The following is a 25,480-nucleotide window of genomic DNA, read 5'->3' as shown; positions in this document are numbered from 1 at the left end:
GGTTGGGACCTAAAGACTTACCGTCACCTCTACTGTGGTGTTAGAGACAACCTATTGGAACGTAGTGGGTTGGGACCTAAAGACTTACCGTCACCTCTACTGTGTTGTTAGACAACCTATTGGAACGTAGTGGGTTGGGACCTAAAGACTTACCGTCACCTCTACTGTGGTGTTAGACAACCTATTGGAACGTAGTGGGTTGGGACCTAAAGACTTACCGTCACCTCTACTGTGGTGTTAGAGACAACCTATTGGAACGTAGTGGGTTGGGACCTAAAGACTTACCGTCACCTCTACTGTGGTGTTAAAGACAACCTATTGGAACGTAGTGGGTTGGGACCTAAAGACTTACCGTCACCTCTACTGTGGTGTTAGACAACCTATTGGAACGTAGTGGGTTGGGACCTAAAGACTTACCGTCACCTCTACTGTGGTGTTAGACAACCCTATTGGAACGTAGTGGGTTGGGACCTAAAGACTTACCGTCACCTCTACTGTGGTGTTAGACAACCTATTGGAACGTAGTGGGTTGGGACCTAAAGACTTACCGTCACCTCTACTGTGGTGTTAAAGACAACCTATTGGAACGTAGTGGGTTGGGACCTAAAGACTTACCGTCACCTCTACTGTGGTGTTAGACAACCTATTGGAACGTAGTGGGTTGGGACCTAAAGACTTACCGTCACCTCTACTGTGGTGTTAGACAACCTATTGGAACGTAGTGGGTTGGGACCTAAAGACTTACCGTCACCTCTACTGTGGTGTTAGACAACCTATTGGAACGTAGTGGGTTGGGACCTAAAGACTTACCGTCACCTCTACTGTGGTGTTAAAGACAACCTATTGGAACGTAGTGGGTTGGGACCTAAAGACTTACCGTCACCTCTACTGTGGTGTTAAAGACAACCTATTGGAACGTAGTGGGTTGGGACCTAAAGACTTACCGTCACCTCTACTGTGGTGTTAGACAACCTATTGGAACGTAGTGGGTTGGGACCTAAAGACTTACCGTCACCTCTACTGTGGTGTTAGACAACCTATTGGAACGTAGTGGGTTGGGACCTAAAGACTTACCGTCACCTCTACTGTGGTGTTAGACAACCTATTGGAACGTAGTGGGTTGGGACCTAAAGACTTACCGTCACCTCTACTGTGGTGTTAGACAACCTATTGGAACGTAGTGGGTTGGGACCTAAAGACTTACCGTCACCTCTACTGTGGTGTTAAAGACAATTGACAAGAAAGTAATATTGTTCTTGTTCTTCTACAGTCGCTGGTGTCCTACTGCACAATGGTAAGGAGGGCTAAAAATCAGGACTGGAATTCTAGGAGTGCCTTGGTTTCCTCTTCCCTCAACACAAGTCGGTTTTCAATGTCAAAACATTAACTTTTTACTGAGAATGACTAAATGAATGTAGGTCAGTTGGTAGAGCATGGCTTTTGCAACGTCAAGATAGTGGGTTCGATTCCCAGGACCACCCATATGTAAAAAATGTATGTATGACTAAGTCACTTTGGATAAAAGTGTCTAAATGGCATATTATATTTCTCTATGCACGTTATCCTTCTGGCACAGGTCAGTTTTATAATTTGGTGCAGCTGCATAAGTAACTGTACAGGCATTAACATTAATGGATAACATTTTGTTCAAGGAGGTACTGCGAAGTCTTGTTAATATCAGAGAATATCTCTGTCGTGTTCATTATGGCATGCAACAGAAAATGTTTAACTATTTGTAACAGAAAATAAAACTGAGTTTCTTATTGGAGAAACCCAATTCCTAATTCAGTCTGTTTTTGTTCATTTCATGTCAAATGAACACAATCTGTGTGTGTTCCTCCTGGTCCAGGTCTGTTTGAGGAGTCAGTGAAGCTGTACAAGGAGGCCCTGGCTCTGGCCCAGTCTGCAGGAGATGAAGAAGCAGTAGAGCAGATACGGGAGGGGCTGAAAGAGGTGGACAACAGGAGGAAAGCCAAGAAGGCAGAAACAGAAGCCCCCAAGACTGAGACCGACTGACCAGTTGGATCAACCAAACAAATATTAACACAACCCCAAGCCATCTCTGAACATTTCTGTTTGCAAATCTGAAGGGACTGAAATTAGATGGGTCATGTATGCGGAGCACATGGCTTATACAGTAGCTCAGGAGGAGAAGGAGAAATGCAACAATCTCATCTGTGAAACCCTGTAATGTTTTGTCTGTATTGTGTGACATCTGACTCCAATGAGGTGTTGTTTTGTTGTCAGATTGGCTCAAGATCTAAAGGGAAAGACTCTGAGCTAAAATGAGTAAGACAAAGCCGGAATTCAGTCAAAGGTATGTTGTTCGACAAGCGTATTGCACATTTACTTTTAAATTGCCGCTCCTTTATATTTACGCTCGAGACAACATCCGCAGCGTTTATCATGAATGTCTTTACGAGCGCCGGGGAAAATGCCATTTGTTGACAATCCGCTTTTGATTGAATCCCAGCCTGAATAATGGCATCTTAGGAGAAGTCATGTGAATGACTATAAATAAAACTGTGTACGACATGTACAATTTATGTGTATTACAACACAATAATTTCATACAGGCTTGAAAGTGACATGGGACTTAACTGTCAGCTTCAAGAGTGAAATGCCAAATCAGTAATTGTATGGTTTTCCCTTTGTGTGAACAACCAAGATATACAATAAGGCCGAGGCTGCGGGTCCGACTTTTCTGAACCCCGCTTTCCAGCGGCTGGGGTCCCGTGGCTTGTGTGCATGTGGGGGATTCTGTACTTTGCCCACACAATCTCTGCTCAACTCGTTGATAACCTCCCTTCTCATTTCGCACTGTCAATCGTGAATGATAATTCTTAAAATTTTACAGGTGAAATGTCCATGCTGCATCTGCATACTGACGATTTGGTGTAAATCAGTTTCACGGGGATACAGTGCATTCGGAAAGTATTCAGACCCCTTGACTTTTTCCACTTTTTGTTACGTTACAGCCTTATTCTAAAATTGATTAAAAAATAATCATCATCCTCAGCAATCTACCATCAATTCTCCATAGTGACAAAGGAAAAACAGGTTTTTAGATTATTTTTGCAAATGTAAAAAATATACAACTGAAATAACCATTTGCATAAGTATTCAGACCCTTTACTCAGTACTGCGTTGAAGCACCTTTGACAGCGATTACAGCCTCAAGTCTTGGATATGATGCTACAAGCTTGGCACACCTGTATTTGGGGAGTTTCTCCCATTCTCTCCATATCCCCTCAAGCTTCCATTCTTCTCTGCAGATCCTCTCAAGCTCTGTCAGGTTTGACGGGGAGCGTCGCTGCACAGCTATTTTCAGGTCTCTCCAATAGAGGTTGACTGATTTTTCAACGCCGATACTAATTATTGGAGGACCAAAAAAAGCCGATACCAATTAATCGGCCATTTAAAAAAATAAATAATAATATATTTATTTGTAATAATGACAATTACACTGAATTTAACTTAATATAATACATAAATAATGAAACATGCTCAATTTGTTTTAAATAATGCAAAAACACAGTGTTGGAGAAGAACGTAAAAGTTCAATATGTGCCATAGGCTTGAAGTCATAAACAGCGCTGTGATTCAAGCATTGCTAACAGCTGCTGGCAAACGCAGTAAAGTTTGAATGAATGCTTACAAGCCTGCTGCTGCCTACCACTGCTCAGACTGCTCTATCAAATCAGACTTAATTATAATATAATAAACTCAGAAATACATGCCTTAGTTTCTGGATTTGACCATATTAATGACATATCATTTTCGAAAACAAAACGTTTATTCTTTCAGTGAAATACAGAACGGTTCTGTATTTTATCGAACGGGTGGCAACCCTAAGTCTAAATATTGCTATTACATTGCACAACCTTCAATGTTATGCCATAATTATGTACAATTCTGGCAAATTAGTTCATTATGGGGTATTGTGTATAAATGCAGCAAAACAAGAAATGGCCCTTTTTCAGGACCCTGTCTATCAAATATAATTCATAAAAATCCCCAAAACTTCAGATCTTCATTGTAAAGGGTTTATACACTATTTCCCATGCTTGTTCAATAACCAATTAATGAACATGCACCTGTGGAACGGTCGTTAAGACACTAACAGCTTACAGACAGAAGGCACTTAAGTTATGAAAACTTAGGACACTAAAGGGGCCTTTCTACCTACTCTGAAAAACACCAAAAGAAAGATGCTCAGGGTCCCTGCTCATCTGCGTGAACGTGCTTTAGGCATGCTGCAAGGAGGCACGAGGACTGCAGATGTGGCCAGGGCAATAAATTGCAATGTCTGTACTGTGAGACGCCTAAGACGCGCGACAGGGCGGACAGGTGAATGTCCTCGCAGTGGCACACCATGTGTTACAACACCTGCACAGTATCGGTACATCTGAAAATCACACCTGCAGGACAGGTACAGGACGGCAACAACAACTACCCCGATTTACACCAGGAATGCACAATCCCTCCATTAGTGCTCAGACTGTCCACAATAAGCTGAGAGAGGCTGGACTGAAGGCTTGTAGGCCTGTTAGGCAGGTCCTCACCAGACATCACCGGCAACAACGTCGCCTATGGGCACAAAACCCACTGTTTGTGCCCATAGGCGACGTTGTTGACGGTGATGTCTGGTGAGGACTACCAATTTGCTTTTTTAATGTTTAATTTTTAATTTTTGCTTACACGTGGTCTGCGGTTGTGAGGCCGGTTGGACATACTGTAAAATTCTCTCAAATGACATTGGAGGCGGCTTATGGTACAGAAATTAACATTCAATTCTGTGGAAACAGCTGTGAATAGATGTGATGACTATTATTTATCTAATAATTACCTACTGTGTTTAACTGGATTAAATTAATCATGCAACAATTAACGCATTAGCACCACAGGAAAAGTTGTTTACCGGTAGTCTCCCGAATGAACTCAAGTCACATATTAATCATTTCCTCATATCAGTCTCATTCTGAATGTCACAGACATCTTGAATCAACACAAACCTGAGTCTTACTGATTATTCCGTGCCGCACATTGATTTGATTATTTATTTACTAACAAACTAAGTGAAAACACAGGATACACACACGGTATAGGTTATTGATTAGAAACTTAATACAATGACAACAGGTCCATAGCGGACTAACACAATATGACACTTGTTACACAAGATGGAGAGTTAAAGAGAAGCAACACTTGGATCAATTTGGGAACTACGCTCACAGTAATCCTAATACCTTGCCCCAAACTGCCGCTCTTATGGGTATTTACGTGTTGAAGGTCTTCATGGGTATCTGTTGGATCCAGGCCTTCGTGGAAAGGGTTCCGCTTGGTGAGAAGGGCTCGATTGGGCCGCCGCCTTTGAATGGCCTTCTCCTTCATTCTATGGTGTAAGTCTCTGGTTGTCCACGAGGTCACAATGTCCTTCTTAGTTGTCTGTTTACTTGCACTCGTTCTAGAAGAGTGGACTTCTGAGCATGGTTAATCAGTGTCGATGATCCCCAGAATGGTGAAAATGATTTGAAGGGAATAACAGGATGGTCCTACTCAAAGTCACTTTCTTAGATACAGTACTTAGAACAGATACTCAACCGTAACATTGAATGTTAGAGGCTACTTCGTCTTCTTCAACCTTGTGTTGATTTCCAGGGTCGTGACTAATGTAGACCTAGCTGCAGCTTGTGGTCCATTTAATCTGGTATGTTTATTCTTAACACAATCGTTTATACCCTCGGGTAGAAAGGGAGTGTTTTCGTCATGCTGACACGCTTTCTGGGCTCCCTGGCACGTGGCTCGTTACGAGGCAAAGTATCATAATTACTATGAACTCATTAGAGAACCAAAATCACAATACTATCGTCACAAAAACATTCTTCATCCTTGATATTTTCTACACCACGTAAAGGATATACACAGTTTAAAAGTTCAAGTTACAATGTTTTCATTATAACATCTTTAAACCATTTTTAATGACATCCCAAAATACATATTCCATCTCTCATCATTCTCAACATTTGGATGTTGAAATATATTGTCCCAATGTTCATTGTTGGATGTTGAATTTTTGGGCGGCAAAATCTTCTGTAACAAAGAGTCATTCCATTCACCCATACTAGAAACCAAAGGAATCGTCTGCTGCCTAAAAGGCACCTAATGACTCTTAGACCACGAGAAACAAGATTCTCTGGTCTGAAGAAACCAAGATTGAACTCTTTGGACTGAATTCCAAGCGTCACGTATGGTGGTGGCAGCATCATACTGTGGGGATGTTTTTCACTAGTAGGGACTGGGAGACTAGTCAGGGTCGAGGGAAAGATGAAGGGAGCAAGGTACGGAGAGAAAAACCTGCTCCAGAGCATTCAGGACCTCAGACTGGGACGAAGGTTCACCTTCCAACAGGACAATAAATCAAATAAAATGTTAATGGTCAAATACATGAGTTTAGAAGACGTTATTGTTGATATTATTATTATTGCGGGTGTAGCGAAATGCTTGTGCTTCTAGTTCCGACGATGCAGCAATATCTAACAAGTAATATCTAACAATTTCACAACAAATACCTAATACACACAAATCTAAGTAAAGGAGTGGAATTAAGAATATTTAAATATATGGATGAGCAATGTCAGAGCGGCATAGACTAAGATACGCATAGATGAGTAATGCAAGATCTGTAAACATTATTAAAGTGACATTATTAAAGTGAATAGTATTCCATTTATTAAAGTGGCCAATGATTTCAAGTATGTGTATGTATGCAGGTAGCCTCTCTGTGCTAGTGATGGCTGTTTTAACAGTCTGATGGTCAGATCAGCGTTAAATCGTCCACAGCATGGGTACTTCCTGTTTGAGATTCTGCCTATGGGAAGGGAGGAGCAAAATGGAGTTGTGGTCAGATTTGATGAAAGGAGGGCGGGGGACTGCCTTGTGTGCATCCCAGAAGTTGGAATAACAATAGTCAAGTGTTTTTCCAGCGCGCGAGTAATACAGTCGATATGCTGATAGAATTTAGGTAGCTTTTTACTCAAATTTGCTTTGTTAAAATCCCTGGCTACAATAAATGCAGCTTCAGGATATATGGTTTCCAGTTTGCATAATGTCCAGTGAAGTTCCTTGAGGGCCGTCGTGGTATCGGCTTGAGGGGGATATACACGGCTGTGACAATAACCGAAGAGAATTCTCTTGGGAGATAATACGGTCAGAATTTGATTGTGAGATATTCTTGGTCAGGTGAACAAAAGGACTTGAGTTCCTGTATGTTATTACAATTACACCATGAGTCGTTAATCATGAAACATACACCCCCCTTCTTCTTCTTCCCAGGGAGATGTTTATTCCTGTCGGCACAATGAACTGAGAATCCATATGGCTGGACCGACTCCCGACAGTATATCCCGAGAGAGCCATGTTTCCGTGAAACAGAGTGTGTTACAATCCCTGATGTCTCTCTGGAAAGAAACTCTTGCCCTGATCTCGTCAACTTTGTTATCTAGGGACTGAACATTAGCGAGTAATATACTCGGAGGCGGTGGGTGGTGTGCGCGCCTTTACATCTGACTAGAAGACCGCTCCGAGTTCCTCTTCTTCATCGGTGTTGTTTTGGGTCGGCCTCTGGAATCAGTTCAATTGCTCTGGGTGGTGCGAACAAAGGATCCACTTTGGGAAATTCATATTCCTGATCGTAATGCTGGTAGTGCTGGTGAGTTACCACTGCTCTGATATCCAATAGATCTTCCCGGCTGTATGTAATAACACATAACATTTTCTGGGCTAACAATGTAAGAAATAATACATAAAAAATAAAAAAAATACTGCAAAGTTTCCTAAGAACTAGAAGCGAGCCAATAACCCTAAGTACACAGCCAAGACAACACAGGAGTGGGTTTGTCTCTGAATGTCTTTGAGGGGCCAAGCCAGACCCTGGACATGAACCCGATTGAACATCTCTGAAGATATCTGAAAATAGCTGTGCAGCTGCGCACCCCATCCAACATGACAGAGCTTGGGAGGAACTGGAGAGAAGAATGGGGGGAACTCCTCAAATACAGGTGTGCCAAGCTTGTAGGGTCATACCCCAGAAGACTCAAGGCTGTAATTGCTACCAGAGGTGATTCAACAAAGTACTGAGTGAAAGGTCTGAATACTTATGTAAATGTAATATTTTAGTTTTTTTTTAAACTGTTTTTGATGTGTAATTATGGTGTATTGTGTGTAGATTGATGAGGGGGAAACCTAAAAAAAAATAAAGGGGTTTGAATACTTTCCAAATGCACTGTACCTCTTTCCCTTTGTCTTTTACACTCTCTCATACCTCTCCCCACCACCTCTTTCTTCCTCTGTTTTTATAATGCACACTGGATGTGCATTGAAGTACAGATTGAACTTGTATTTGTAATATAATATTACAATTATAATATTCATAATGCATGTCTGATGTATTTATAACAGTTGGATAATGGACTTCTTTCAGTAAAGCGTTTTACATTCTCTACTGGTTGAAATTAAGTCTCTCATTGGATGAAATGTTACACATATCCTGTGTCCTCAGATCGGTGCAGATGAAGGAAGTTAGATATTGAGATGAACTTTTACATGATGCATAGGAAGGGTAGTGTTCTGTTTTTAAAATTATGTTTTTGTATATGAATTACAAATCAGCCTTTAACTAGTTAAATCATGTTTCTAGTCTGTTGCATAGTTACAATGTGTAACTTTTGATGTCCCAGGATCAGGATTGGTAAGCATAATTGTAAAAGACACAGCATCATTCAAAGACTGGAGTTTGATACTCATTCATTCATACCTGAACCGGATCTTTATTTGGCAGGTAGAGTACATGCTCAGCAAATATATACAATGTACAGGCTACAATGTGGGGATCATGCTTGGTAATAACTATATATATACACAACTTGCATCCTTGGCACAATAAAGTTATATTATATTCTACTCATCCATAGGCTTCATGAATGCCATTCAGACTGTTTTGAAGTCAATACAACAAGCTATGATAGCTGAGGTTCATAGCTAGGTTCTGAACTAATATGTATACCAAACGTTTTAGCTTCCACACACAGATCGGCTACGTAGCTAGCCACACATACATTTTAGAGGAGTGGTCTCAACACTCTGTCGACAGAGCTCATTCAGTAAAGAGAATGTTAAAAAGTATATTTTCTGTGTGCTTGTGTTTGTTTCCTGGGGTCTTTATCTTTTACTTGATAATGAAGTCATTTGTAAAACATGCAGGTAATAAAGCATATAATGTTGCACCGGAAATATTGAGTATATAAATAGACTAATAAAACATCTGCTATAGTCAAGTTTTCCTAGCCACCTTCTACATCTGCATTGCTCACTGTTTGGGGTTTTAGGCTGTATTTCTGTGCAGCACTTTGTGACATCTGCTGATGTGAAAACGTCTTTATAAATTGGATTGAAATTGAATTGATTAGACTGCCCTGGTGCAGGGTTAAGAACGTCCCTTGGAGGAAAAAAACCATAACACTATCTCCAAAATGTTAAGGGACTTATATGAAGGACAGAGTGTTATGGATTGTCGTTATTAATTACACCATCATAAACAAATAAAATGATAAATTATGTGCCCAAGCATTTCTTCAACACATTGTACTTTGCTGTGATATTATTGTCATCATTGTTCGATCTGACACTTTACACCTGAATGTGAAAATTAACAACAATGTACACGGTGTAGTAGAGTATTAGTTTATATCATCTCTATAAATACAATTTCAACTGAAGTCCATCTGTAGATTTGCAGATAGGTTAAACGACTACAGCCTGCCAGAGACATGATCCCATGTTCCCCCCCTCACCCTGTTCTGACTGAATTTGCACAGATAGTGATGCTCTCATAATGTCCCTTTTGAGTACACTTCAGTAAATTAGCAGATAGCTAGATCTGGATCTCAATGCGGAGAACAGGTACAGTTGTCTTGCCATTTTCACAGATAAAAACCTTGTGCATGTTGGATCTAATCATATTCACAAACAAGTCAGACGCCTCTCGCAAATCTAATCAGATTATCTTAAATTACACCTTGAAAGAAGCTTGTCTATTAGTCTGGAAGGAATGCTGACATCAGCAGAAGAGCAACTGCATTTCTCAAATAAAGGGAGAGCTACAGTTTTCATTTGATTTCATGTTAATCGTGGTCAAATATGATTATTGATGTTGACAGTTAAATGCTGGCCCTTACTCAGAGGGAAAGAATAACGACTTAGCTATTTTGTAGTAACACAACATTTAATTTTACAGTAGCCTATGCTTTCATACCTAACCCTTCAGAGTTTATTGGCAATTGAAAATGTGCGCTCTTACTTGCTTGGTGATCGTTCGACGCATTACATTAAAGTATCTCTTTCAAAGAAGAAACAGATGTGAAAGACCTTCATATACAAAATGATGTTATCAGTGAAAACTGATACTTTTATTTGGTCTTCACCCACATCTTCAATCACAAATAAATACTATTTGTTTTTATCTTCTCCAACAGATTGTTTTTACTGTAGGGGAAAGGGCACCTTCATCAAAAAAGTCAGGTTCTGATGGAAGCTGTTTTCAAACATCAAAAGATTTTAAAAATAAATAAATAAGAATAAATAAGAAAATACAATTGATTGATTGAAGGGAAACTTTCCAACATTTCCAAAAACTCCTTGGAAGTGCTAAATACAAGGTTACAACTGGAAAATAACCACTTCAACAACTGTCCAACAACTCCTTGGAAGTGGGAAATACAAGGTTACAACTGGAAAATAACCACTTCAACAACTGTCCAACAACTCCTTGGAAGTGGGAAATACAAGGTTACAACTGGAAAATAACCACTTCAACAACTGTCCCAAGTTTGAATTCCAAGGGGGAAAGTAAGAGATAACGTTGATACCCCGAGTTTACAAGTTGTGACATTTCATCACTGACCTTTCACCTTTTCAACCAAAAGATGATCAAGCAAATCCATTGACTGTGTCAAACTTATCAATGTGGATATTGTAGCTAGTGTGACCATACTCTCAACGTTAGCTAACTTTATCACGAGCAACGTTAGATAGCTCATCTACCGAGCTAAAATCTCTTTGGTTGAAATCATTTTTTAAAACTTGAACACAATCACGAAAATGTATGACTCATAACTGGGAGATTTCCCAGTTCCGATGAGCATTTGAAGACAGCATTAATGTGCTTGCTGAACGCCACACCGTTAGTGATATTCCTTAGCCAATCTGAAGCACGACCAGTACTGGTACCTCGAAAAACTAAATAGGACACATCAAAGTAACGATATACTGTAATGATCGGCTAAAGGTAGATGGTGTTAAAACAACATTCAATACTTATCTAGAATGCAAAGCATGCCTACCAGCTAACACTTTTTCAGCAGCTAAATAATTCCCCAAAAATGTAGGGGCTAATTAGTCACTACTATGAACGAAATTCAGAGGAACACTTGGCCACCAAAAATCAAATGTAACTTTAAAACCGATTTGATCTTTTAAAAGATTATCACAAGACCAGTTCAAAACAAGTATTTAGCACCCTCAATGTGTCCAGCCAGATCCACCAGCTGAAGATGATTAAAGTCTAATCTAGGCAATCTAATCCAAACTATGAAAGCATCTTATTTTTCAAGATTCCAGTCCAATTAATTACCACACGTTTTACTGGGTTCATGGGTGTCTTATGCATCTCAGTGTCCATTCAGCCATGAAAGAAACCTGTATTCTGCTTCAATCTCCTCCTCCACTCTCTCCATCTTGCTCTCTTCTCCGTGGGTATAAAAAGGACAGTCCTTTACCAGCTTCACTTCATCTGGATCCTCCAGCCTCATCAATCCAAACTACTGAACCACACACGGCCTGTGAGTATCATAAGGGGGGTTTACCAACTTAAGTATCTGGGTATAGCATGTATCCTGCTAAATGTTGTATTACGGGAGATAACGCCAAGCAGTGATTTCAATCATCTAAAAACAGAAATGTCTTTGAAGGTCAAAACTGTCAAAATGACTCATGTGAAGGGTGCTATTCACCTTTTGGAAGGTGGACCACTGAATGGCCCATTGCCTCATGTGAAGGGTGCTATTCACCTTTTGGAAGGTGGACCACTGAATGGGCCATTGCCTCATGTGAAGGGTGCTATTCACCTTTTGGAAGGTGGACCACTGAATGGCCCATTGCCTCATGTGAAGGGTGCTATACTTATTATTTACTTATTCTTTATTTCAGAATCATGAGCAGGAATTACATGTCCAAGTATGATGAGATGCGTAAGGGAGACATCTTATGGTCCAATAACAAGGAATACAAGGCAGTTTTCCAGGTAGGTTTAAAGTGTCTTAAAAGCTGCTATATGAATACATTTACAGAGAGACAGACAATGTGTCATCTGTTAGTCAGCTGAACTAGGGTAGTGTCTCCCAAACAGTTTGTGTGTTTGCACCTACCTAAAACCTTTCAAATTGCTGTGCATACCACAATCGTTTATCTCTCGTCTACACAGGAGGACGGCAACTTCGTCATCTATGGCTGGAGGCAGATGTGGTCCTCTGACACCGCCGGCCAGTGTGACGCCTACCGCCTGTGCATGCAGGACGACTGCAACTTTGTCATGTACAAGAGGGACAACAAGATGATGTGGCAAACCAAGAGCCAGGGTCAAGGGTTCAAGATGTGCCGCATGTACCTGCGCAACGACGGCAACCTGGTCGTTGAGAAGGACGGAGAAGAAATGTGGAACTCTTCTTCCTCCAAGGGCCACAGGCAGTGAATGTCCTGACCTCAACTGGCTCTGTCCTAAGGGTCATCAAGGAAGATGACTACTCACACTTTGTACCATAAATCAAATCCCTGTGTTCCAATATCCACATTAACATACCACTTAGAATGAAGTGATGTGCTGTGTATGAGTTATAAGTGGTATGCTAGTGTGTATATCAGAACATAGCCTGAAGGTATCTGACTCACAGTGAAAAGATTATGCAATAAACATTTTAAATGCCCCAAAACTTTCTTGTGAATCATATGTTTTTCAGTTCCTGATGCTTGTCCACATGATTGTTGAGCCAGATGAGAAATGAATCCTTCTATCCATTAAGTAATCATTGGTCTGAAAAAGTTGGCAAGAGGAAAGCCTTAGGTTGCTAAGTTGGTCACACTTTGTTTTGATAGTTCCCTATAGATTATCTCATTTGTTCACTTGTAGCTTGCTGTTTGGACAGTCAGTATTCCAAATACAGATTTGAAAAACAAAACTGATTTGAGCATTAAGGCCTGCAGTGTGAACACAGCTTTGGACTCCCCGTGTCCAATCACTGTGGTTCAAACCAATTAAATACATCAAGGAAAAGAAACAAGCTCTCTCTCGATGGTCCCACCTTCATGAAGTTGAATTTCCAGCAAAGATCCAAATATGACAAGGAAGGAGCTTCCAAAAGAACAGAGTTAAGGTTCTTGAAAGCTGTAAAACAAGGCAGGCTCTCTTAACCTGACTGGCCTTCAAACCTGTCAATCACTTATCAAAATTTCAACCAATCAGGGTGGTTGGATGCACACCAGGGCTCCACCCCACACACCTCAAGAAGATGCAAATTGTGTAGTGATGGACTCTCACATGGTGGTTTTCTATGAAGTGTTGTGCATCCATCAAACATAACCACAATCATATGAAACATCTTCAAATGGAAACAGGTGTGTGTGTGTGTGTGTGTGTGTGTGTGTGTGTGTGTGTGTGTGTGTGTGTGTGTGTGTGTGTGTGTGTGTGTGTGTGTGTGTGTGTGTGTGTGTGTGTGTGTGTGTGTGTGTGTGTGTGTGTGTGTGTGTGTGTGGTGGTGACTATCAAAAGTACAGTGATGGGCCTCAACATCATGTTCTAACCGGACAGCACTATAGTGGGCAGAACCAAACCAATCAGCATTAATTATATAGTGGGTAAGGGAATATCCATCCAACTGCTCAGACGAGCTCCAGCTAGCCGTTGGTTTTCATGGTCCTAGGTCTTGCCGGATTTAGCGACCAACAGTTTTTTCATGGTCCTTTGTATCGTCGGATTCTGACCTGCTATAATTGATATGTTGAGGTGCCTCAAAGAAGAGTCATGAGACAACTGTAACCACCCGCCTCAGCCCACACCGCCACACAAACCCATCATGCACCTGAGGAAGGCCCTAGACAACTCTCTCCTCTAATAGACTACCAGGCCTTCTCTAGTTGGATGCTGCAGAAGGAATAAACAGGAAGAGCTCACGAGGGCGTACTCTAGGCCCTCGCGGCCTGAATAACCACCGTGGGAGCACCATTTCTACCGCTACTCTCCTGACTGTCACCTCTCTAGGCCCCCTTGGCTAGAGCCATCGTCATCGTCGCCGGAAGTGCCACCACAGCCGATACTCCCTTAGTTGGCCCGGTTACTCCTCTGAGAGACACTACTCCAGGCATCCCCGGACAGATTATTTGCCACATCCACAGGACCGTTGGGACCGTCAACTACATCCTGAGCTTGCCCAGCTATAAACTAAATCGTCGTGGCCCAGCTGCCCCCCCCCCCCCACCCCACCAGTCTAAGACACTTGAGCACCTGGTCAGCTTCTGCTCTCCAGAGATGTCTCCAGAGATGTCCGGCTTCCCATCAAATCAACACAACTCCAGAGTGGACAGTCCACCACACCAAGGTCTGCACCCCCCTCAGCCGGAGCCTCGACTAGCCATAGTTAAGGAGCCTCCCACTCCAGTTGTGGAGACAACCATCTGCTGCCATTGGTCCTGTACTGGTTGCCGTTGCAGAGTCGTCCTCTCCTCCTAGTGGGGATCCCCTGCTGCTCGAGCCAGATGCTTGGGTGCCCAAGGTTCAACTGTCTGCTACCCTGGAAACTTCAGCCACCTGCTCTCCCTCATGAGCCTCTCCCTGTTCCTGGCCCAGAGCCCAAGCCTGTGATGGATTCTTCGCCCGCTCCTAGCATGGAGTCACAGCCTACAGCTACTGCAGAGGTAAAGTACAGCCCAGACGTTGGGGCTCCTCCAGTCACAGCCTGGTTGGATCAGCCCCTTCCAGTCTTTCAAGTTCAGCCTGCGCCACAAGGACTCAGCCTGCTCCTGCTGGCCTGGCCCTGCCAACCCCTGCCTGGTGGGACATACCGGTCCCAGGCCTGTGGTCCCTGCAGTCCCCGCCTGCTAGTGTAGCATGGTTCGTTCTGCGTTGTGTACTTTTAATTAGGACGCTGCCACAACTGGAGGTCTGCTAGTTGAATTATTTTTATTTGCCCTGCACAAGAAGAGACAACACACATTATGTTAACCCTTGGCGCAGTCCTAGCTCTCAGGCACCTTGCTAGCTGGACTTCATATGGTTGTTCCACCTCACTTCCATCAGCTGGGACTTCACCATCCTCTTGGAGAATCCTCCCAGAAAACTGATTATAACAGAACATGGCCAAGATGTTCAAATGTTCATAAATGACCAGTATGGTCGAATAATAATAAGGCAGAACAGTTGAAACTGGAGCAGCAGCACGGCCAGGTGGACTGGGGACAGCAAGGAGTCATCATGTCAGGTAGTCCTGGGGCATGGTCCTAGGGCTCAGGTCCTCCGAGAGAGAGAAAGAAAGAGAGAAGGAGAGAATTAGAGAACGCACACTTAGAATCACACAGGACACCGAATAGGACAGGAGAAGTACTCTAGATATAACAAACTGACCCTAGCCCCGACACATAAACTACTGCAGCATAAATACTGGAGGCTAAGACAGGAGGGGTCAGGAGACACTGTGGCCCCATCCGAGGACACCAACGGACAGGGCCAAACAGGAAGGATATAACCCCACCCACTTTGCCAAAGCACAGCCCCCACATCACTAGAGGGATATCTTCAACCACCAACTTACCATCCTGAGACAAGGCTGAGTATAGCCCACAAAGAGCTCCGCCATGGCACAACCCAAGGGGGGAGCGCCAACCCAGACAGGACGACCACATCAGTGAATCAACCCAGTCAGGTGATGCATCCCCTCCAGGGACGGCATGAGAGAGCCCCAGTAAGCCAGTGACTCAGCCCCTGTAATAGAGTTAGAGGCAGAGAATCCCAGTGGAAAGAGGGGAACCGGCCAGGCAGAGACAGCAAGGGCGGTTCGTTGCTCCAGAGTCTTTCCGTTCACCTTCCCACTCCTGGGCCAGACTACACTCAATCATATGACCCACTGAAGAGATGAGTCTTCAGTAAAGACTTGAGGCCGAGTTTGCGTCTCTGACATGGGTAGGCAGACTGTTCCATAAAAATTGAGCTCTATAGGAGAAAGCCATGCCTCCAGCTGTTTGCTTAGAAATTCTAGGGACAATTAGGAGGCCTGCGTCTTGTGACCGTAGTGTAGGTGTAGGTATGTACGGCAGGACCAAATCAGAGAAATAGGTAGGAGCAAGCCCATGTAATGCTTTGTAGGTCAGCAGTAAAACCTTGAAATCAGCCCTTGCTTTGGCAGGAAGCCAGTGTTGAGAGGCTAGCACTGGAGTAATATGATCACATTTTTTGGTTCTAGTCAGGATTCTAGCAGCTGTATTGGGCACTAACTGAGGTTTATTTAGTGCTTTATCCGGGTAGCCGGAAAGTAGAGCATTGAAGTAGTCTAACCTACAAGTGACAAAAGCATGGATTAATTGTTCTGCATCCTTTTTGGACAGAAAGTTTCTGAATTTTGCAATATTACGTAGATGGAAAAAAGCTGTCCTTGAAATGGTCTTGATATGTTCTTCAAAAGAGAGATCAGGGTTCAGAGTAACGCCAAGGTCCTTCACAGTTTTATTTGAGACGACTGTACAACCATTAAGATTAATGGTCAGATTCAACAGAAGATCTCTTTGTTTCTTGGGACCTAGAACAAGCATCTCTGTTTTGTCCGAGTTTAAAAGTAGAACGTTTGCAGCCATCCCCTTCCTTATGTCTGAAACACATGCTTCTAGCAAGGGCAATTTTGGGGCTTCACCATGTTTCATTGAAATGTACAGCTGTTTGTCATCCGCATATCAGTGAAAGTTAACATTATGTTTTCGAATAACATCCCCAAGAGGTAAAATATATAGTGAAAACAATAGTGGTCCTAAAACGGAACCTTGAGGAACACCGAAATTTACAGTTGATTTGTCCGAGGACAAACCATTCACAGAGACAAACTGATATCTTTCCGACAGATAAGATCTAAACCAGGCCAGAACTTGTCCGTGTAGACCAATTTGGGTTTCCAATCTCTCCAAAAGAATGTGGTGATCGATGGTATCAAAAGCAGCACTAAGGCCTAGGAGCACGAGGACAGATGCAGAGCCTCAGTCCGATGCCATTAAAATGTAATTTACCACTTTCACAAGTGCCGTCTCAGTGCTATGATGGGGTCTAAAACCAGACTGAAGCATTTCGTATACATTGTTTGTCTTCAGGAAGGTAGTGAGTTGCTGCGCAACAGCCTTTACTAGAAATTTTGAGAGGAATGGAAGATTCGATATAGGCCGATAGTTTTTTATATTTTCTGGGTCAAGGTTTGGCTTTTTCAAGAGAGGCTTTATTACTGCCACGTTTAGTGAGTTTGGTACACATCCGGTGGATAGAGAGCCGTTTATTATGTTCAACATAGGAGGGCCAAGCACAACAAGCAGCTCTTTCAGTAGTTTAGTTGGAATAGGGTCCAGTATGCAGCTTGAAGGTTTAGAGGCCATGATTATTTTCATCATTGTGTAAAGAGATATAGTACTAAAACACTAGGTCCTGGCAGAGTTGTGCAGACTCAGGACAACTGAGCATTGAAGTAATATGCAGATTTAAAGAGGAGTCCGTAATTTGCTTTCTAATAATCATGATCCTTTCCTCAAAGAAGTTCATGAATTTATTACTGCTGAAGTGAAAACCATCCTCACTTGGGGAATGCTGCTTTTTAGTTAGCTTTGCGACAGTATCAAAAATACATTTCGGATTGTTTTTATTTTCCTCAATTAAGTTAGAAAAATAGGATGATCGAGCAGCAGTAAGGGCTCTTCGGTACTGCTCTTTCCTAGCTAGTCGGAAGACTTCCAGTTTGGTATGGCGCCATTTCCGTTCCAATTTTCTGGAAGCTTGCTTCAGAGCTCGGGTATTTTCTGTGTACTAGGGAGCTAGTTACTTTTGATAAATGTTTTTAGTTTTTAGGGGTGCTACTGCATGTAGGGTATTGCGCAAGGTTAAAATGAGTTCCTCAGTTAGGTGGTTAACTGATTTTTGTCCTCTGGCGTCCTTGGGTAGACAGAGGGAATCTGGAAGGACATCAAGGAATCTTTGTGTTGTCTGTGAATTTATAGCACGACTTTTGATGTTCCTTGGTTGGGGTCTGAGCAGATTATTTGTTGCAATTGCAAACATAAAAAAATGGTGGTCCGATAGTCCAGGATTATGAGGAAAAACATTAAGATCCACAACATTTATTCCATGGGACAAAACTAGGTCCAGAGTATGACTGTGACAGTGAGGAGGTCCAGAGACATGTTGGACAAAACCCACTGAGTCGATGATGGCTCCGAAAGCCTTTTGGAGTGGGTCTGTGGACTTTTCCTAAATCACCAAAGATTAGAATATTATCTGCTATGACTACAAGGTCCGATAGGAATTCAGGGAACTCAGTGAGGAATGCTGTATATGGCCCAGGAAGCCTGTAAACAGTAGCTATAAAAAGTGATTGAGTAGGCTGCATAGATTTCATGACTAGAAGCTCAAAAGACAAAAACGTCTTTCTTTTTTTTTTGTAAATTTAAATTTGCTATCGTAAATGTTAGCAACACCTCCGCCTTTGCGGGATGCACAGGGGATATGGTCACTAGTGTAGCCAGGAGGTGAGGCCTCATTTACATTTACATTTACATTTAAGTCATTTAGCAGACGCTCTTATCCAGAGCGACTTACAAATTGGTGCATTCACCTTATGACATCCAGTGGGACAGTCACTTAACAATAGTGCATCTAAAACTTAGGGGGGGTGGGGTGAGAGGGATTACTTAACCTATCCTAGGTATTCCTTAAAGAGGTGGGGTTTCAGGTGTCTCCGGAAGGTGGTGATTGACTCCGCTGTCCTGGCGTCGTGAGGGAGTTTGTTCCACCATTGGGGGCCAGGGCAGCGAACAGTTTTGACTGGGCTGAGCGGGAGCTGTACTTCCTCAGTGGTAGGGAGGCGAGCAGGCCAGAGGTGGATGAACGCAGTGCCCTTGTTTGGGTGTAGGGCCTGATCAGAGCCTGGAGGTACTGAGGTGCCGTTCCCCTCACAGCTCCGTAGGCAAGCACCATGGTCTTGTAGCGGATGCGAGCTTCAACTGGAAGCCAGTGGAGAGAACGGAGGAGCGGGGTGACGTGAGAGAACTTGGGAAGGTTGAACACCAGACGGGCTGCGGCGTTCTGGATGAGTTGAAGGGGTTTAATGGCACAGGCAGGGAGCCCAGCCAACAGCGAGTTGCAGTAATCCAGACGGGAGATGACAAGTGCCTGGATTAGGACCTGCGCCGCTTCCTGTGTGAGGCAGGGTCGTACTCTGCGGATGTTGTAGAGCATGAACCTACAGGAACGGGCCACCGCCTTGATGTTAGTTGAGAACGACAGGGTGTTGTCCAGGATCACGCCAAGGTTCTTGGCGCTCTGGGAGGAGGACACAATGGAGTTGTCAACCGTGATGGCGAGATCATGGAACGGGCAGTCCTTCCCGGGAGGAAGAGCAGCTCAGTCTTGCCGAGGTTCAGCTTGAGGTGGTGATCCGTCATCCACACTGATATGTCTGCCAGACATGCAGAGATGCGATTCGCCACCTGGTCATCAGAAGGGGGAAAGGAGAAGATTAATTGTGTGTCGTCTGCATAGCAATGATAAGAGAGACCATGTGAGGTTATGACAGAGCCAAGTGACTTGGTGTATAGCGAGAATAGGAGAGGGCCAAGAACAGAGCCCTGGGGGACACCAGTGGTGAGAGCGCGTGGTGAGGAGACAGATTCTCGCCACGCCACCTGGTAGGAGCGACCTGTCAGGTAGGACGCAATCCAAGCGTGGGCCGCGCCGGAGATGCCCAACTCGGAGAGGGTGGAGAGGAGGATCTGATGGTTCACAGTATCGAAGGCAGCCGATAGATCTAGAAGGATGAGAGCAGAGGAGAGAGAGTTAGCTTTAGCAGTGCGGAGCGCCTCCGTGATACAGAGGAGAGCAGTCTCAGTTGAATGACTAGTCTTGAAACCTGACTGATTTGGATCAAGAAGGTCATTCAGAGAGAGATAGCGGGAGAGCTGGCCAAGGACAGCACGTTCAAGAGTTTTGGAGAGAAAAGAAAGAAGGGATACTGGTCTGTAATTGTTGACATCGGAGGGATCGAGTGTAGGTTTTTTCAGAAGGGGTGCAACTCTCGCTCTCTTGAAGACGGAAGGGACGTAGCCAACGGTCAGGGATGAGTTGATGAGCGAGGTGAGGTAAGGGAGAAGGTCTCCGGAAATGGTCTGGAGAAGAGAGGAGGGGATAGGGTCAAGCGGGCAGGTTGTTGGGCGGCCGGCCGTCACAAGACGCGAGATTTCATCTGGAGAGAGAGGGGAGAAAGAGGTCAGAGCACAGGGTAGGGCAGTGTGAGCAGAACCAGCAGTGTCGTTTGACTTAGCAAACGAGGATCGGATGTCGTCGACCTTCTTTTCAAAATGGTTGACGAAGTCATCTGCAGAGAGGGAGGAGGGGGGAGGGGGCGGAGGATTCAGGAGAGAGGAGAAGGTGGCAAAGAGCTTCCTAGGGTTAGAGGCAGCAGCTTGGAATTTAGCGTGGTAGAAAGTGGCTTTAGCAGCAGAGACAGAGGAGGAAAATGTAGAGAGGAGGGAGTGAAAGGATGCCAGGTCCGCAGGGAGGCGAGTTTTCCTCCATTTCCGCTCGGCTGCCCGGAGCCCTGTTCTGTGAGCTCGCAATGAGTCGTCGAGCCACGGGGCGGGAGGGGAGGACCGAGCCGGCCTGGAGGATAGGGGACATAGAGAGTCAAAGGATGCAGAAAGGGAGGAGAGGAGGGTTGAGGAGGCAGAATCAGGAGATAGGTGGGAGAAGGTTTGAGCGGAGGGAAGAGATGATAGGATGGAAGAGGAGAGAGTAGCGGGGGAGAGAGAGCGAAGGTTGGGACGGCGCGATACCATCCGAGTAGGGGCAGTGTGGGAGGTGTTGGATGAGAGCGAGAGGGAAAAGGGTACAAGGCAGTGGTCGGAGACTTGGAGGGGAGTTGCAATGAGGTTAGTGGAAGAACAGCATCGAGTAAAGATGAGGTCGAGCGTATTGCCTGCCTTGTGAGTAGGGGGGGAAGGTGAGAGGGTGAGGTCAAAAGAGGAGAGGAGTGGAAAGAAGGAGGCAGAGAGGAAAGAGTCAAAGGTAGACGTGGGGAGGTTAAAGTCGCCCAGAACTGTGAGAGGTGAGCCGTCCTCAGGAAAGGAGCTTATCAAGGCATCAAGCTCATTGATGAACTCTCCGAGGGAACCTGGAGGGCGATAAATGATAAGGATGTTAAGCTTGAAAGGGCTAGTAACTGTGACAGCATGGAATTCAAAGGAGGCGATAGACAGATGGGTAAGGGGAGAAAGAGAGAATGACCACTTGGGAGAGATGAGGATCCCGGTGCCACCACCCCGCTGACCAGACGCTCTCGGGGTGTGCGAGAACACGTGGGCGGACGAAGAGAGAGCAGTAGGAGTAGCAGTGTTGTCTGTGGTGATCCATGTTTCCGTCAGTGCCAAGAAGTCGAGGGACTGGAGGGAGGCATAGGCTGAGATGAACTCTGCCTTGTTGACCGCAGATTGGCAGTTCCAGAGGCTACCGGAGACCTGGAACTCCACGTGGGTCGTGCGCGCTGGGACCACCAAAGTAGGGTGGCCGCGGCCACGCGGTGAGGAGCGTTTGTATGGTCTGTGCAGAGAGGAGAGAACAGGGATAAACCGACACATAGTTGACAGGCTACAGAAGAGGCTACGCTAATGCAAAGGAGATTGGAATGACAAGTGGACTACACGTCTCGAATGTTCAGAAAGTTAAGCTACGTAGCAAGAATCTTATTGACTAAAATGATTAAAATGATACAGTACTGCTGAAGTAGGCTAGCTGGCAGTGGCTGCGTTGTTGACACTACACTAATCAAGTCGTTCCGTTGAGTGTAATAGTTTCTGCAGTGTTGCTATTCGGGGGCTAGCAGGCTAGCTAGCAGTGTTGTTTACGTTACGTTGCGTTAAAAGAACGACAATAGATGGCTAGCGAACCTAGAAAATCGCTCTAGACTACACAATTATCTTTGATACAAAGACGGCTATGTAGCTAGCTAAGTAGCTAGCTACGATCAAACAAATCAAACCGTTGTACTGTAATGAAAATGAAGTGAAAATGTGATACAACCTGTGAATGCGACCGGGTAGTTGAGTTCTATACAGAAGACGTTGGCTAGCGTTGGCTAGCTGTTGGCTAGCTAGCAGAGTCACCTACGTTAAGGACGACAAATAGCTGGCTAGCTAACCTCGGTAAATTAAGATAATCACTCTAAGACTACACACTCTAAACCTAAACAACACAATTATCTTGGATACGATGATACGATGATACGAAGACAGCAAAGACAGCTATGTAGCTAGCTAACACTAAACTAATCAAGTCGTTCAGTTGAGTGTAACAGTTTCTCCAGTGCAGCTAATCAGTGGACGTTAGCTAGCTGGCTAGTGAAGACTACGTTAGGACGGCGAAATACGATAATTACGCAATTATCTTTGATACAAAGACGGCTATGTAGCTAGCTGAGAAGAAATTGCTAAGATAAGACAAATCAAACCGTTGTGATATAATGAAATATAATGAAAAAGTTATACTACCCGTTGGAGCGACGTGCGACGTGCAGATGCGACCACTCGCTCCAACCGGAACCGGAACACAGTAAATTCATCAGGCTTAAGCCATGTTTCAGTCAGGCCAATCACATCAAGATTATGATCAGTGATTAGTTCATTGACTATAATTGCCTTTGAAGTAAGGGATCTAACATTAAGTAACCCTATTTTGAGATGTGAGGTATCATGATCTCTTTCAATAATGACAGGAATGGAGGTGGTCTTTATCCTAGTGAGATTGCTAAGGCGAACACCGCCATGTTTAGTTTTGCCCAACCTAGGTCGAGGCACAGACACGGTCTCAATGGTGATAGCTGAGCTGACTACACTGACTGTGCTAGTGGCAGACTCCACTATGCTGGCAGGCTGGCTAACAGCCTGCTGCCTGGCCTGCACCCTATTTCATTGTGGAGCTAGAGGAGTTAGAGCCCTGTCTATGTTGGTAGATAAGATGAGAGCACCCCTCCAGCTAGGATGGAGTCCGTCACTCCTCAGCAGGTCAGGCTTGGTCCTGTTTGTGGGTGAGTCCCAGAAAGAGGGCCAATTATCTACAAATTCTATCTTTTGGGAGGGGCAGAAAACAGTTTTCAACCAGCGATTGAGTTGTGAGACTCTGCTGTAGAGCTCATCACTCCCCCTAACTGGGAGGGGGCCAGAGACTATTACTCGATGCCGACACATCTTTCTAGCTGATTTACACGCAGAAGCTATGTTGCGCTTGGTGATCTGACTGTTTCATCCTAACATCGTTGGTGCCGACGTGGATAACAATATCTCTATACTCTCTACACTCGCCAGTTTTAGCTTTAGCCAGCACCATCTTCAGATTAGCCTTGACGCCGGTAGCCCTGCCCCCTGGTAAACAGTGTATGATCGCTGGATGATCGCTGGATGATCGCTGGATGATTCCTCCATATCATCCAGTGTTTCCCTGAGTTTTTGGTAATGAGCTGGAGAAAGCCTACGATAGGGTAATCGAAATGGGCAGTCATCAGTCAGCCGTATGCGATGGCAGAACTCTTTTGCCTCTCCACAATCCAGGCTATGTCTAGAGAACACTGTGTCATACTTCTCAATTAACCTCTTGGATTTAGGGGGCGCTATTTTAATTTTTGGATGAAAAACGTTCCCGTTTTAAACAAGTTATTTTGTCACGGAAAGATGCTCGACTATGCATATAATCGACAGCTTTGGAAAGAAGACACTAACGTTTCCAAAACTGCAAAGATATTGTCTGTGAGTGCCACAGAACTGATGTTACAGGCGAAACCCAGATACAAATCCAACCAGGAAGTGCCGCATTTTTTGAAACCGCCTCATGCCAATGACTCCTTATATGGCTGTGAATGAGCTACGAATGAGCTTACGTTTTCCACGTTTTTCCCAAGGTGTCTACAGCAGTGTGACGTCTTTTTAGGCATTTCCCTTGAAGAATGGCTGTAAGGGACCATATATGGCATTACATTTACATTTAAGTCATTTAGCAGACGCTCTTACCCAGAGCGACTTACAAATTGGTGCATTCACCTTATGACATCCAGTGGAACAGCCACTTTACAATAGTGCATCTAAATCTTTTAAGGGGGGGGGTGAGAGGGATTACTGTATCCTATCCTAGGTATTCCTTAAAGAGGTGGGGTTTCAGGTGTCTCCGGAAGGTGGTGATTGACTCCGCTGTCCTGGCGTCGTGAGGGAGTTTGTTCCATCATTGGGGGGCCAGAGCAGCGAACAGTTTTGACTGGGCTGAGCGGGAACTGTACTTCCTCAGTGGTAGGGAGGCGAGCAGGCCAGAGGTGGATGAACGCAGTGCCCTTGTTTGGGTGTAGGGCCTTATCAGAGCCTGGAGGTACTGAGGTGCCGTTCCCCTCACAGCTCCGTAGGCAAGCACCATGGTCTTGTAGCGGATGCGAGCTTCAACTGGAAGCCATTGGAGAGAGCGGAGGAGCGGGGTGACGTGAGAGAACTTGGGAAGGTTGAACACCAGACGGGCTGCGGCGTTCTGGATGAGTTGTAGGGGTTTAATGGCACAGGCAGGCATGTGGCCACATGGTGTCTCCCATTTTTCCAATCGCTTCTAATGAGAAACCAACTGCCTCAACGGATATATTATCGAATATATATGTTAAAAACACCTTGAGGAAACAACGTTTGGAAACAACGTTTGCCGTGTTTATATGCATAGTCAAGCATCTTTTCGTGACAAAATATCACGTTTTTCAATCCAACTGGTTAACAGTTCATCCAAACGATCCTGTACCTCACTGGCTGTCCAGTCACGAAGGGGTTTGCATTTGAACACTTGGGCCAACTCTTTATCAGGACAGTTGCGTACAAACATGACTGCCAACTCTGAACACTGATTGGGCAAGGTTCTACCCTCACTTACAAGGTACTGTTCAGATGCCTCTGCAGCTTTGTTAAGCCTAATCCAGAAATCTAGTGGGCCCTCATTAGCATATGGTTTGATTGAGTAGAAATCAGCTAATGGCATACCTGAACAGACAGTATCCCCAAAGTGTTGCTTGAGAACACTGCCTTAACTTCTGTGACAACAGGGTTGTTACACATCCAGACATTGGTC

The 25,480-nt window shown here is 44.3% G+C and overlaps 1 protein-coding gene and 1 long non-coding RNA gene across 2 annotated transcripts; both read left to right on the top strand.

The window, feature by feature from the left end:
- Positions 1 to 1,260: 1,260 nt before the first annotated feature.
- On the top strand, positions 1,261 to 3,018 carry LOC124010098. The gene is made up of 2 exons (XR_006834362.1): positions 1,261 to 1,294; positions 1,850 to 3,018. It is a non-coding gene; the product is annotated as an uncharacterized LOC124010098 (long non-coding RNA).
- An 8,824-nt stretch (positions 3,019 to 11,842) lies between these two features.
- Positions 11,843 to 13,037, top strand: LOC124010214 (mannose-specific lectin-like). Its single transcript, XM_046322642.1, has 3 exons — positions 11,843 to 11,897; positions 12,265 to 12,358; positions 12,539 to 13,037. The coding sequence occupies exons 2-3, from the start codon at positions 12,269 to 12,271 to the stop codon at positions 12,803 to 12,805; spliced, it is 357 nt and encodes a 118-aa protein (XP_046178598.1). The 5' UTR covers positions 11,843 to 11,897; positions 12,265 to 12,268; the 3' UTR covers positions 12,806 to 13,037.
- Positions 13,038 to 25,480: the final 12,443 nt, after the last annotated feature.

Source organism: Oncorhynchus gorbuscha, linkage group LG22, assembly GCF_021184085.1.
Source record: "Oncorhynchus gorbuscha isolate QuinsamMale2020 ecotype Even-year linkage group LG22, OgorEven_v1.0, whole genome shotgun sequence".
Classification (NCBI taxonomy): domain Eukaryota; kingdom Metazoa; phylum Chordata; class Actinopteri; order Salmoniformes; family Salmonidae; genus Oncorhynchus; species Oncorhynchus gorbuscha.
The sequence above is the reverse complement of the archived record's forward strand: the minus strand, read 5'-3'. Positions and strand labels throughout refer to the sequence as shown.